At 40.1% G+C, this 14,870-nt stretch overlaps 1 protein-coding gene across 1 annotated transcript; it reads right to left on the bottom strand.

The window, feature by feature from the left end:
* Window positions 1–1,438: 1,438 nt before the first annotated feature.
* LOC140319852 (V-set and immunoglobulin domain-containing protein 1-like) lies at window positions 1,439–7,081 on the bottom strand. Its single transcript, XM_072397635.1, has 7 exons — window positions 6,960–7,081; window positions 6,520–6,686; window positions 5,531–5,744; window positions 4,534–4,698; window positions 4,265–4,381; window positions 2,284–2,407; window positions 1,439–2,150 (listed from the first exon to the last, which is right to left on the bottom strand). The coding sequence occupies exons 1-7, from the start codon at window positions 7,009–7,011 to the stop codon at window positions 1,478–1,480; spliced, it is 1,512 nt and encodes a 503-aa protein (XP_072253736.1). The 5' UTR covers window positions 7,012–7,081; the 3' UTR covers window positions 1,439–1,477.
* Between the last annotated feature and the right edge of the window lie 7,789 nt (window positions 7,082–14,870).

Raw genomic sequence — 14,870 nt, 5'->3', positions numbered from 1 at the left:
ATTTTTTTAAGGGTACAGAAGTCTGTTTATGTCGAGAAGGGAGGGGGCAGGTGGTCCATGAAATCAGGTCAGACATATTGTAGTCGCTCTTGAGGTATTTCACTTGACACGAATGGTTTTACCCAGTCTCTCCAAATCTTTTATTAAGCGTCATATTAAAGTACACTTCGAAACAAAACAAAACCTAAACAAAAACAGCTAATCATGAGATTAGAGGGGAGTTTTTCATCAAAATTACACCAAAAGCACACATTCATCAAAAACTGAAACAGTACACAAAGAAACAAAAGTATTTAAAAAAACGTTTTGAAGCAATACACTGTACAAGGTAGCAAGTTTGAATTTGTGTATGGAAGTTAATAATGACAGTACAGGTTGTTTATTACGTGCTTACATTTGTTACAAAAGTTAATTATTTAAGAAGGTTTTAAAAAAAGAAGGCCTCCATTCCAAGTACTCAGGATTACCACGACCGAGATGATTGAGAATCTACAAGCATATTATGGAAAAACCGATAACGCAAGTGTGTGCTTTTCTGGAAGTCCAGAAAAGCCAAGTTTGAAACGTTTTCTGTTATCATTATTCCGAGATTAGAAGTTATATATCAATCAATATATCAATATATATTATTCAAAGCTAACAGAGTCAATTTTTGGGGGGATGATGGAGGATTTTTTGTCATGATGTTGAGAAAACAAGCCAGGTCAATATATTTCATTAGATTGGGCTAGTTTGTTTTCAGACAGCGCTGTGCTCTGGAACAGACATTTATCAAATTCAGTGCAGCACACAGAATAACAAATATATGTCTTCACCGAATGTTAAACATCTTCCTCAGGTGACAGGACTGCAATGATGAACAATGATATTAGATATTAGATAACACAGACCACTCAGTTTCGATCTTAAAATTAAATGTCTGGCAAGAATCTTATGGAAATTTCAATGGGGTGGACTTGCGGGTGAAGTAAGTCTAGTTAATTAAGACAGTGCCTTTGCCAGAAGAAGAAATTATGTATATATATATAGTCTAGTTAATTAAGACAGTGCCTTTGCCAGAAGAAGAAATTATGTATATATATATATTTAAATGTATCTTTGATAAGCTAATGGTTTAGATACACAGATGGGCCAAATTTTTTAAATATGGAACTATGGGTGTTGGAGGTGTTGCTGGTTCCTGGTACGACTGTATTCTTTTTGTCTGGGGTTTGGTTTATATGTTCTAGCTTACTCCTTCACTTCCTTTCACAGCCTAAAAAATCTATTGGTAGTGCAATCCCAATGGATGCATTTCTGTACCAGAACATAAGGGTTTATTTTGGTCCAACTTTTTGGTGTCTACTGTACAGCTGAAGCAATGAAACAAATATAACTTTTTGGGCCTGTTTCTGCACCTTCTGTCTTATTGGGTAGGCTACTATAGACAAAAAAAAAAGATTTTCCAGGTTTCCAAAGAGCATTCAGTAACTTAAAACTATTCATATCGACCATAATCGAGTCGATCCCGGCTGCCGCCTTGGCGACTGCCATGGTCACTAACATCGTCTCGACTGCTGCGATAGCGATCATCCTCAAGGCGATCTCGACTGCCGCCATAACGGTCTCGACGATCATCGAGGCGATCGCGACTGCCATAGCGTTCACGCTGATCGTCGAGGCGATCGCGACTGCCGTGACGTTCACGCTGATCGTCGAGGCGATCGCGACTGCCGTGACGTTCACGCTGATCGTCGAGACGGTCCCGACTCCCGTAGTGTTCACGTCGATCGTCGACGCGATCGCGACTGCCGTAGCGTTCACGCTGATCGTCGATGCGATCGCGACTGCTGTAGTGTTCACGCTGATCGTCGAGGCGATCGCGACTGCCGTAGCGTTCACGCTGATCGTCAAGGCGATCACGGCTTCCACGGTAGCGCTGAGGATCGGTGTCACTGCCCTTTCCATCATATCTCTCGTTACCACTATTATAACTGTTCCGATCATCATCAAACTTTTGCCCTGCTCCTCCTAAGCTGTAATTGCTTTGAGGAGCAACATCTTTGTCTTCAGCCTGGTTGACCGGCTTTTTCTCGCTGTTTGGGTCATCATCCAAGTACTTTCCAGCTTCAGGACTCTTTGTGTCGTGAAACTCCATTTCAGCAGGGGAACTAAAACAGAACCGAGGCACAACACACAGAAATATGGATGGTTCGATGAAATAGATTCAAACTGTCAATACACTTATATAATTACTGAGAGAGGTTTATGGTGAAAGAAACATCGAGGAGATGCTCTACATACCCTTCAGCATAATTCCCCTTTTTGCTCTTCCTCCGGTAGAAACAGTATATAAGAATCCCTAGAACCAGTAGACCTGCAATGACTCCTCCAATTATACCTACAGTGGCCCCAATGTTCATGCTGCCTGGGGATAACACAAGAGAGACCAAACATTCAGTACAAGGCTAAGATTCCCTTTCAGCCAGCTTTCGCATCTGCTTTTGAAATGTTTTCACTTGGTGAAATTCATTTGGGGTGGATGGATTACAACTATATTTAATATGTTTTGCATTTAAAATCACCTAATTCTGATTTAAGATCACAAAAAGAAAGATAGTCGGTAATAGGTGGAATTAGGACATTATATACCATTTTCTAGTCAGTGGGAAATAAGGAAATAAGGAACAAGCAGAGGTCATACACCACAAAACCATGATGATAAATAGTTGGAAATCTAGTTTTAGGATTGTAGACAATGTGGCAGAAAACAACAGAATTACAGAGTGAGTAATGAGGGATTTCAAAGCAGGTGTGGATGGCAGGAACAGGACAGTGGGGTAATCAGCTAAACACAAAGCAGGTGAGGACCTGACAGAAGACGCAAAAGTATCGGAAACAAACAAAGAAACAAATAATCCAAATACTAAAAAGGAAGCGAATGAAACATTCATTCATTGTACGTTCATCTCTAAATCCATCTTTTACTTTCTTTGTACTGAAATTGAACAAGAGTTTTTGTAGGAAGATTCATTATTGATAAACAGGATTCTAATACTGACTTGCTTCTCGCTATGTTTTGGGCTCGACTAACTCTTGATGAAAAAATCTTTCATTATATAGCAGTTAAATATTCCATTAGTCAGTGAATTTACTAGAAGGTGGGGCTATAAATAGTGGGGCTATAATGAGGGCTAATTATTTAGCCGACTCATTGAATTGCAATATTAACTCAATTCTATGTTTTATGCTCACCAGCTTTTGGGAAAATGTTTTATTTTAGTGGTTAAACATCACTGGCTTACGTACACATTTGAATATTCCAATAACACCAAATATCCAGGCACATTTGAATCTGGCTGAGTATGTGTGCATGCAGGAGTGATGTCCTCAACTGCGTTATCACAGTCTGTTAGTCCAGATTTGAGAAGCATGATTTTGTACAATTTTGGTCAGACTAATGTGTTTACATGCATTTTAAAAGTCCAGTTTTGGTCGGACAAACACAATTTCCTCTCCCTTGTATTCATTTAAACACACTAAGTGGATTAACAAAAAACTTATGGGGTATGTCTCACTCATAACTGAATATCAGACTCTACTATGATTTTGTTAAAAAGATGAATGAGATGACGACACTGCAACAAGCCGTGCCCTTAAAAAACATGCATTTCTCCTAACATTTCTCCTTTCTTCTTTTTCTCGACTCTATCCAATTACTTACCAATGCCTTAACCTGATCACATATCCTTTAAGGCCTAAACCTGTCCACAAAGTTCTTAATGTGTGAACCCAACCAGCAATGACATCTTAATGTTTAAACATAAGCGAGTCATTTTCTGTTCCAGTGGCCGACCAAACTGAAAGCGGAACTAAACAGCAAAGAAAAATGAAAAATGATTCCAAAGCTCAATTAATCCAAGAAAATACTGAGTGCGACAGGACAAACTCTAACTTGTCACTTGACAGTCAAGTGTAACTCCACCACCAAGCCCTTTGACGTCTAAATGTAAACATGTTCTTAGTTGTTAAAGCTTACGATCAATCATTTTCTGACAGTTTCACGAAATGCTGTCATACTATATTTTTCAGTGCTGTTATTTTGTCATTTTGATGTCATGATTAGAGCACTTGTGAATATCTGTAACTCTCCCTTGGAAGCACACAAACTAAAATTAGCAGCAAAGGAGCTGGGGGGGGGGGGGGGGGGGGGGGGGCTGAGTGTTACCTGTGGGTACGGTGTGGGCAGGCAAGCGTATCAATTATCTTAAAAGAAAAGACTCACTTGGCATCACAGCTAAGGTGAAGTTGCATTTGGCAAAACCAACTTCATTTGTTGATTCGCAAATGTAGAACCCAGATGTCTCTCTTGAAATATTGAAGAGAGATAAAACGCCATCTTCTGCAACAGAATCACAAAAATATGTCTGCATTAGTCTGAAGTCATTCTAAAACACTGCGGGGATTCTGAATTCCTCCTCCATTAACACTGATAATAAACGTCAGCCTGACATATACACTTGGCTCAGACTTAGGAGCGGCTGAAATACATACTTTCAGTTGTCTTTGGTGGAAACTGTCTGGGAATGTTTCCAACGCCGTAACTCGTCCACTTATAGACCGGTGGTGGGGAACCCTCTTCAGATTTGCAGCTGAGTGTGACGTCGTGAAAAAAGTCTGCTTGTCCCTGAAGCGTGCAGATTGGTGGAGTGGGAGGCACTAGAAGAAATAGAACATATAATCACTCGGGTAGTGGCATAGCACCAATGACTACAGTTACAGTGTACAGAGGAATACAAAAAGTTGGGCACCTTTGGTCATCCATCCATCCATCCCAGTCCATCTGTCCATCCATCCATCCATCCATCCATCCATCCATCCATCCATCCATCCATCCATCCATCCATCCATCCATCCATCCATCCATCCATCCATCCATCCATCCATCCATCCCAGTCCGTCCCAGTCCATCTATCCATCCATCCATTCATTCATCCATCCATCCATCCCAGTCCATCCCAGTCCATCCATCCATCCATCCATCCATCCATCCATCCATCCATCCATCCATCCATCCATTCATCCATCCCAGTCCATCCATCCATTCATCCATCCATCCATCCATCCATCCCAGTCCATCCCAGTCCATCCATCCATCCATCCATCCATCCATCCATCCATCCATCCATCCATCCATTCATCCATCCCAGTCCATCCATCCATTCATCCATCCATCCATCCATCCATCCATCCATCCATCCCAGTCCATCCATCCATCCATCCATTCATCCATTCATCCATCCATCCATCCATCCCAGTCCATCCATCCATCCATCCATCCCAGTAAGAATAACAGGAAGTGAAAAATGATCTTGGGTAAAAGATTAGAGAAAAGCTTAATTCAAAAATGTATTCCTTTTGGAAATCAGGTCATCATTTACTCAGCCACACATTAACATTAACAGAGTCCTTGATGACAGACGCCCAAGTGTTTGCGTACCACAAGAAACAGACAAGGAGACACGAACCCCATCAGCGTGTTAACTCTCACCCAGCACTAAAAGAGAAGTGGTGGCGGTCGGGCTTCCTTCAGTATCACCAGCTATTCTGACACTGCACTGGTAACTTCGGCTGTCCGTTATGGTCACCTCCGTAAAGCGGAGTGTGCTTGTTCCACTGTCCATGTTAACCTCCATGAAGACTCTGCCCTCGTAAGCAGATGCAATGTCAATGGGGTTGTTGATGAAGTAGGAGGCCACGGTTTTCTGGAGAAGAAAACGCAAACACAAAATATGTGTTATGATCAGAGCAATGCAGGGTTTAATGTCCAGGAAAAATAAATTAAATGTGTCCACTGCTCCTAGTATTGCAAAATGTATAGGAATAGAGGATATTGTGTGCGCTGCAGACTCTGAAGCCATCTGAGGAAAATATAATATTTTGTGCAGTATACTGACTTAACAACTGCATCCAGAGCGATGTAATTCATATATACAGTATCTGTTTAATGAATTAAGAATTATGGCGGCAGTCGAGATGCGTTATTCTCATTCTTATTCCAATTTTCTGTTTAATTTCTCGGACTGCAGCAAATTCTACAGGTCGAATTGTTTTGTGTCAAATTCATTATGACCAAATTACTAAACTTGAGCAAAAGTGTATAATCCTATTTACAAATCTGACTCACTCACTTATTCCTCATCCCATGGACAAAGGTCATTATTTTCGCATGAACCACGTCACGTTCAATAAAGGCACAGAACTCGTATCCATCTTTCAATCATTTACTAAAGTGGGGGCCATTGTCTGTTTTAGGCGGGAATGATTCATTAGAAATGTAAGATTATTTTAGAGTTTTAGAGTTAAGACAAAATGATAATAGCAGCTCATCAGCAGAATCTCCTGGTCTGGGTCACGGCCACCTCTCTTCTTATTCTCTGTTCTGAACGTGTAATTACCCAAACAACTGCCAGAAATCTATCATGATCTCCATTTGCAAAATCAGCTCTGCCGGCCAAGTCAGCTTATTTCATATCTTACCAATGGGTCACCAGTGACATCAGGGAAAGCTGCCCATGTGAGGACAAAACTGTTCCCAACAGTAACGGCTGGGACAAAAGAGCAGCTCAGTGTGATCTCATTTCCTTTTGCAACCTTGTATTCCTTCTCTGGGATAGAAACTCGCAAACTCCAGCAGCAGGGAAGCACTGGAGATAAAAAAAGAAACACTTAGTAACACAGAAAAAAATGTATTTTCCTACTTCTACTGCCAGAACCATTAATTAATGTAATATTCACAATCAGGGAAATCTTGCCACCTCACATCATTATATTTGAACCAACAGACCACTTCAGTAAAACACAAGCACTCTTCCTGTTGAGTAGCAACAAACTGGGTAAATGATTAACAGTAATGATAATACCATGAAGGTGTGGCAGCGGTTCATAGGAAAGAGAAAAAATACAAACCGAAAGCCTACCTGTGAGAATAAGAAATAGCTTTTGCCATCCAACTTGCCTTCTTGTCGTCATTTTTAACCAAAGAAAATGGATCAAAACCACCCAACCGTTTGAAAGATGAATAAATTGATATTCTGTCTTAACTCGTGGGAGACCACCTAACCTTCACGACGAACTCCTTGATATGGGGAAGTTGACTCTACCAGGTAATAAGTTAACAATAAGGGTCACATGTCACCAAATAGCCAATCGTTGATCTGTTTTCCCTTTGAGCGAGTGTGTCATTAAGTGTCAGTCAAACACAAGGCGTGTTGTGTCCAGAAATGTCACTTATCATTGTGAAAGCCTATCATGTTTTGTCATTTTAACTCATTTGATTAGTTACTACAAGTACAAAACCTGACAGTATTGGATTCTATTGTTACATGTAAAAATTAGTTCTCCACTGAAAATCAATCTGTTAACTACAGACTTGCTCTTTATGAACAATTGCATTCATTTTTAAATTTCCAGAGCACTTTGGTGCATGCTGGGAATAATCATAAGGAAGAAAACTACTCATCAACTTAAGGAGTGGAGTTTAAAAAATGTTCCTGAATACCCACATGATGAGCTCCAAAATAACATTTGACCAATTAAAGTTCACAAACACAGCCTGTAATTAAAGTTATAGTATAACTCCACTATCTAACCCACTTACAGAAACTGTTGGCTGAATAGATACTGATGTTCAGTTTGACCTGCGGGCTGCAGCATTGCACTGACAAATAGAGAGCATGTCTCAAAAACACAACTATTAGATGCATCTGCTTTTGTAATACAGATGATGCTAAAGGCTCATAAATATAAGAAAAGAACTGTTCAAACGTCAGTCATCTTCCTCTGACGTGGCTCTTCATTTTATAGCTGTCATAGAGAGACATGGATAAACAAAAAATATGGTTATATATAGACGTAGCCCTCAAATGAATGCAGTGTGTCATTCAACGGCTTTGGCGGCAGATTTGGCTGACTCAGCTCTCAGCCGGGACGCAGCCCCACAGGGTCAAGGAGTCCTCTGAAGTGTTCATTCTGTCACCTTCATGCTAAAACCTTTGATTCTAACTTTAACTTGTGTGAAGCAGAGCTGCTGCTTCTGTGTGGGGAAGTATGGACCCTCTACCGTTACAGTATGCTGAGAAGATAAACCTAAAGGGGTTTTAATTGTGACATTGTTTCCTTTCGAACACGATTCTCTCCATTGTTCTTTTGTTTGTGATGCTTGCTTTGACCTGCCAAGGGACAACAGATGCAAAAGAATAAAAGGAAAAAAAGTCAATTAAAACAGAATGCGGTGATGTGTGAACCATTGGAACTCAATTTGTAACTGAAAATAGCAAAGAGACAACATGCAACATGTTGAAGTTTGGTCATTTTCTTAAACTTGCTGCCAAAATCGCATTTCAAAAAGTCAGACTGGGCACACTTATCGCTGTGTTGCATCCCCTCTAATTTAAACAACACTCTCCCTCTGTTGAGGAACTGAGGAGTCTTCCTCTGCTGTTTCGGGATTACAGTCACTCAACAGTTCAGGGCCTCCTTTTGTCACATATCAGGCCAGGTTAGACTCAAATGATGGCAACGGTGCTATTGTTATCCCCACAAAAAAACAACAACTGACAAATAAAGCATTTGGGTGGCAGCAGACGTTGCTCTGAAGCCTGTATGCTGTATGTCTGATAGTATTAATGGTGCAACGTGCACTGATGCACCTCCTTCTCATCACAGATGCCGCCTTTTGAACTGTGCGCTCTATCTCTTTAGCCAGGAGGATATGCTGTCTGTGATTTCCAGATAGAATTTTAAATTTGGATTAGTCATACCATCAGACAGTGCTTATCAACTTCACCTCAGTCCATCTGAAATGAGCTCTGACCCAAATCGGGCTTGGTAGATTTTTATTTTTCAAAAATCATCCTTATATGGTAAAGTTATTACTTACATTTGTGGGTGCAGTGACAAATGTTCCCTAATTTGGGATTTACACAAGTGTTCCTGAGGCCTTTCGGTGATTTTTAATGTATGCCGACCCCCTCCGCAAGGCAGCTCTCTATCTCTTTTTTTTTTGTTTTGCAGAAGAAGAAACGAGGTGATGAGGGGCATGAGAAACGCCTGGACCTGGTGTGCTCCCTTTTTCCTCTGAGAGATGGGAGATACATTCGCCTCAGACAGAGCCAGCATGTTGTTATGTTTTTGTGTGCTGCAAACGCGATCAAATATTTATACCTCACGCCACAGATGCACTGATTTGCTCACATTAAACTGATTTATGTCAGTGAGTTACGTACCGATTTTGTTTGCCTCGACTTCTTGTTCGAGTATTTGAGCCAGGCAGGGGCAAATTTGTACCTGCAGGTCAACCTTGTAGAGATCACTCTGGATCCTCTGAATCTTTACAAGTTATTGTGCAAGTGAACCGAAGATGATAAAATCCCCAAACTCATATTCAATCCAATTTCAGGAAACATCATTTCCAAATTGTTGACATTTTTCCCACCCATAGTTTCACAATGGCCAACCCTTCCTCACCTTTACTTGCGGAAGACTCCAGACTCTGCTTTTTTAATTCACAGTCAGGTTTGTTTGTGTGATGCTCTGCCAGGTGTTTTCATTCAGATAACGTCTTTTTAAAATAAGAAATCCTGACCTTTCTCAGTCAGAGTATTAAAAATGTAATCTTCGAACAGTTTGTAATCACACACTGTATGTGGCAAAGAGCTGTACATTTACAGTGGAGCTACAACAGCATCTCACCGTAGCTCTATTTGATAAGACAGACCTTACCCGCTCTCACACCATGATGTCACTGGATAACACAGTGAATTAGATGGCAATCAACGCCGTCACATGGAGAAATTGGTGGTCCGTTCTAAGAGAAACTCAGGGCTGAGAAGTAAAAACAACAGTTTTCAAGGCTTACCTGCCAACACGCTCAATTCAAGCAACTGAGAGATAAAGAGAGAGCTCAATGGATTTAGATCAATAACACTGATGGTAATGCTGAATTGGAGAAGTGTACATTGCCCATTACAACCCAAGTAACAGTGTTACAGCGACTCATTAGCTTTTCATGTATTACTCTAAAATTACTCTGGTTTTTGTTTGCTACATTTTTAAATTGATAGCAATTTATGAAATAGTAAATATGAAAGATTCAGATTCTATTATCCAAACAATAAAATGCCGGTAAATACATTCAAATTGTTATTGTATTCGCTTATGTACATTTATTTTTACATTTCACGCTCCCTGTCCGTGGGACTGGGGCAATTCAGGGCTGGTAATGAGAAAATAAATAATGATGTTATTTTGAACAGGTGACGCCAACAGGTGGTTGTAATTATAATTAGGTGGAAAAGCAGATGCATATTTCTCCTCAGGCAGTGCATGAAATCGTTAAATGATTCAGTGAAACTGGAAGAAGGGCGAGCCTACGATTGACAGCAATGATCTCTGGTCCCTCAGACAGCACTGCATCAAGAGCCGTCATTCATCGACACTGATGCAACCATGCGGCCCGGGCAAGAGATTACTGTGGGACATCTTTGTCTAGCACTTCAATACAGAGATTTTTATATCCAAAAACCATTTCAAACTTCATAATGGCGAACAGAAACCTTATTTTGACCTTGTCCAGAGGCAGAGTCGACTTCTCTGGGCTCGGAGGCATTTGATATGGACCATCAAACAGTGGAAATGGGCATTGCGGTCAGACCAGTCGGGGACGCCACGCGCATTTACCAGAAACAAGTCCAAAAACCAGGCTCTGTGATGGCATGGGGGTGCACCAGTGCTCTTGCCAAAGCTCATTTTCACTTCTGTCATGGCAGCAGCGATGCAGAAAAGTCCATGGAGATTTTAGAGAAAAATACACTGCCTGCATGAGCGCATCATTTTTCAGAGACCCTCATGCATTTGTCAACAGAACAGTGTGAAACCTCACTCTGCTCACATGACAAAGGCATGACTATGATGAAGAGGGCACAGGTCCCGGGCTGACCTGACTGCTGTCCTAACCTGCCCCCAGGAGAGAATGTGTGGCGAATTTTGAAAGAAAAATTTGGAGCGCAACCCCATTGTTGTACACCTCAGCCTGTGGGAAAAAAATGTTTTTTTTTTGTTTTTTTTAAATCTTTAATGCCCCGAGGTCTTTTTTGGTCGTGAGGATAAATGGCAAAGACGTTTTGGAATGTGTTGCAGGCCTGAAATATAAAAAATGATGCATATTAACACGTGAAATGAAGATAAAGGTTTTAACTGCCTTTGGAGTTGTAAGTTTCCGAGAACTGCTTAGAGCAATGAATTAACAATAAGTATCTTCCTGTTGGTGAGCAACAAGGAGGGAAGTTAAGTAACCGTTGGGTAGTTTAGTCTGGTAGTCACAATATATAAATATATATCTATATTTTTTTTAAAGAAATATAAATATGAATTATATTAAATGAAGTGGAAATAATTTGGCTTTTTAACCTCTCATTTTAATTTTTGAATAATTTGACTTGGTTGGTGAATTTGATATCAGCTCAGTTAGGTATATCACCCTGCAGCAGGCTGACGCAGACAAACTAATGTGAACACTTGCATTTTTTCAGCAAAGCCCAAAAGAGAATGCACTGAGATTTAACAAATGAGTTAACAAATGTCCTATTTTCATTTCTCAAAAAAAAAAGAACAGGATGTCCCCTTCTGTCATATACGCGGCTCTTTTGGGCAATTTAGTGCAAATAACATTTACAAAAGCGTTGCTTCTTTGTTTATCTTTCACATCGACTGTTACAGATAATAACAGGCCTAGGACACAAGCATTTATTAGCTGATGTCGACTAACTGTGCGGGGATGAATAAACCTGTTCAAACCTGTTGAACCCATATCAACCACTCTGTAACCGCCCATTGTGTAATGCGTATGCACGCTATAATGTGGCGACTTCAGACACCTGTTTATATGCATTAACCACTGCAAAAAGATATTAGATATTTTTATTTTTTTTTGCTTATAGCTTATGTAACTGTAAATTTGTTGCCATCATCGGTGATCATCACTCTGAAATCTATAATCGAAGAGGTCGTTTATACAAATAAATGCACCCCAAGAGCAACTCTATATCCTCAAGCATCTTTTATAATGTACTGATGCTGTTCAGACCGTTGCATCTACATAAATGCCACGTGATGAACATTTGTTGTCTTTTTAATCCATGTGCATCGTCCACAGCGCTGCTGTGTGTTAGTACACGGAGACACACGACACTCAGTCACATTCCTTGCATGTGTAGACAGCCCATCAACGTTCAGTTAAATGATAAGGTGTTAAAACTCCCTGGCACCTCGCCCAACCACAAAAATCGAGGCCACATGTTTAGGTAATGATGCAGGACTTGCTTCGGTCGTTTAGTGCAGCAGTCACACCTTTCCCATGTCAAATTTCCAATTAATTAAATTACCAAAACCAGATGACATGCAGCGAACTGCCCTCTGGTTTTTTAATGAACTGGAACAGAGGCTGAGACGTTATTCATATCTGGCAGCGTGACGTGTTTTAAAGCGAAACTTGCTTCACCTTGTAAGCTTACTTAAACTGTAACAATGAGTCCAGTCCTCCATTTTGGAATACAGTGCAGAGATATAACGTCACTCTTATGATTATTTTAATTAGATTTTATTAGATTTTTTTTTACAGTTATTTGTTAAAACTTATAACCTGCCTCACGAAGCCTCTGTTAATCAGATTCAGTGGTGGCATGACTGGATCTTTTAGTCATAAGGTGGCAAGCTGAAGTATTGGTGACTTGCAATAAAAGCGTAAAAACAAGCAAAATTATTTGAACACATCTGATCAATTAATTGATCTGCACCTTGCAGAAGGCAAAGTAGTCAAATGGATTCTCTTGTGTGTGCTGTGCAGCTCAATGGCCAATATAAAGGAAGTGGTGGAAAAATCAGGAAATGCGTTGCCACTATACATCCCTACATATTAGAGAAACGAAATTGTCTTTTTGGGGTCACAGAAAGTTCATGTCTAACTGAGAGATTATGTTAAAAGCCTTGATGTGGTTTGTGGGTATTTATCTTGTTCCCCAGCAAAATGTAGAAACACACCAGAATTGATAGCTTGAACCAAACAGAAAAAAAAAGCACCAAATTTAGATCAGGTTATGTTAACAAAGATCACGACTAATGCAACACGAATTACTACAATTTCAGTCTGCAGCTGCCTCATGCTTTGTATGGATTTTTAAAATCTTTCTTAAATATCAAAATGTTAAAGTAGAATTGTCCTGCTCTACATGCAAAAAAAAGAAGAAAAGTAAAAGTTTTGTCAGGTTGCTGGTCTGGAGCATTCAAGTGTGCGTTAACACAATGCCAAGGAGGAAAGACATCAGCAATGATCGTACAGAAGCAATTGTTGCTGTCCATCAATCTGAGAAGGTTTATAAGGCCAGTTTAAAAAATGTTGGTGTCCATCACTCTGCAGAGAGAAAAATTATTCACAAGTGAAAAACATTCAAGACAAGCTACCAGTCTTCCCTGGAGTGGACGTGCCAGCAAGTTCACCCCAAGGTCTGACTGTGAAATCCTCAGATAAAATGTCAAAATACCCAAGAGAGCTACATCTCAGACTCTGCAGGCCTCAGAGATACATTATATTACTAAAAGTAATCACTCACCCATACAAATAATCAAATTCAGTTGTTCCAATTACTTTCATGGCCACAGGTGTATAAATTCAAGCAGATGCTGAGGCGCATAGTGCGCAGAGGTCAACAACTTTCTGCAGAGTCAATCACTACAGACCTCAAAACTTCATGTGGCCTTCAGATTATCTCAAGAACAGTGTGTAGAGAGCTTCATGGAATGGGTTTCCATGGCCGAGCAGCTGCATCCAAGCCATACATCACCAAGTGCAAAGCAAAGCGTCGTATGCAGTGGTGTAAAGCACAACACCACTGAACTCTAGAGCAGTGGAGACGCGATTATGGTGTGGGGTTGTTTTTCAGGAGCTGGGCTTGGCCCTTAGTTCCAATGAAAGGAACTCTGAATGCTTCAGAATACCGAGATTTTGAACAATTTCATGTGCCCAATTTTGTGGAAACAGTTTGGGGATGACCCCTTCCTGTTCCAACACGACTGCGCACCACTGCACAAAGCAAGGTCCATAAAGACATGGATGAGCGAGTTTGTTGTTGAAGAACTTTGAAAAAAAGAAGAAAAAAAAATTTTGCAAAGAGGAGTGAACCTAAATCCCTCCACAGTGATGTGAGAGACGGAAAATTTCTTATAGAAAACAATTATTTTAAGTTATTGATGCTAAAGGTGTTTCTACATGCTGTTGAATCATGGGGTGCACTTAGTTTTTCACATTCTGTTTCTGCATTTTGACTTAGTTTTATTAAACAGATAATGACACGGTGTAATATATCATGTGTTGTTTTCTTCATTAGGACTTGATGAGGATTAGATGATTTCTTTAGTAAAAGTTTTTTCCATTTGTAGTTTTTTCCACCTTGATTGATAAGACACGAGATAAGTAGTTACTCTTCTGCTGTTTCTGCTGAAAACTTTGCTTTGTAGTCTTAATAAATTGTAAAAATCTCAAGACTTTGTGGCGGTAAAATGTAATTGAAGAGTATCAGTCCAGACAGTACATTTTAAACGTTCAGAAGAGCTGTATTGTTGATTTATCTGGTGAGATAACGGTGTACAGGTAGGTCTGGTGTTCTCCCAATGTTTTTTCTAATTCATTTATAGTTAGCGAAAAGAAAGTTATTATTCAAGTATGTTAATAAGCCACAGTTATCAACAATGCAAACACCTTATTCCCTTCTCAGTCCAGGTTTGTGTGTATGTGTGTGTGTCCGCGTGTCTGTACCAGCGAGTGTGTGTGTGTGCGC

Source organism: Leuresthes tenuis, unplaced genomic scaffold (genome assembly GCF_036924035.1).
Source record: "Leuresthes tenuis unplaced genomic scaffold, fLeuTen1.0.hap1 SCAF_12, whole genome shotgun sequence".
NCBI classification, from domain to species: Eukaryota; Metazoa; Chordata; class Actinopteri; order Atheriniformes; family Atherinopsidae; genus Leuresthes; species Leuresthes tenuis.
This window is presented reverse-complemented; position numbering and strand designations above follow the sequence as displayed.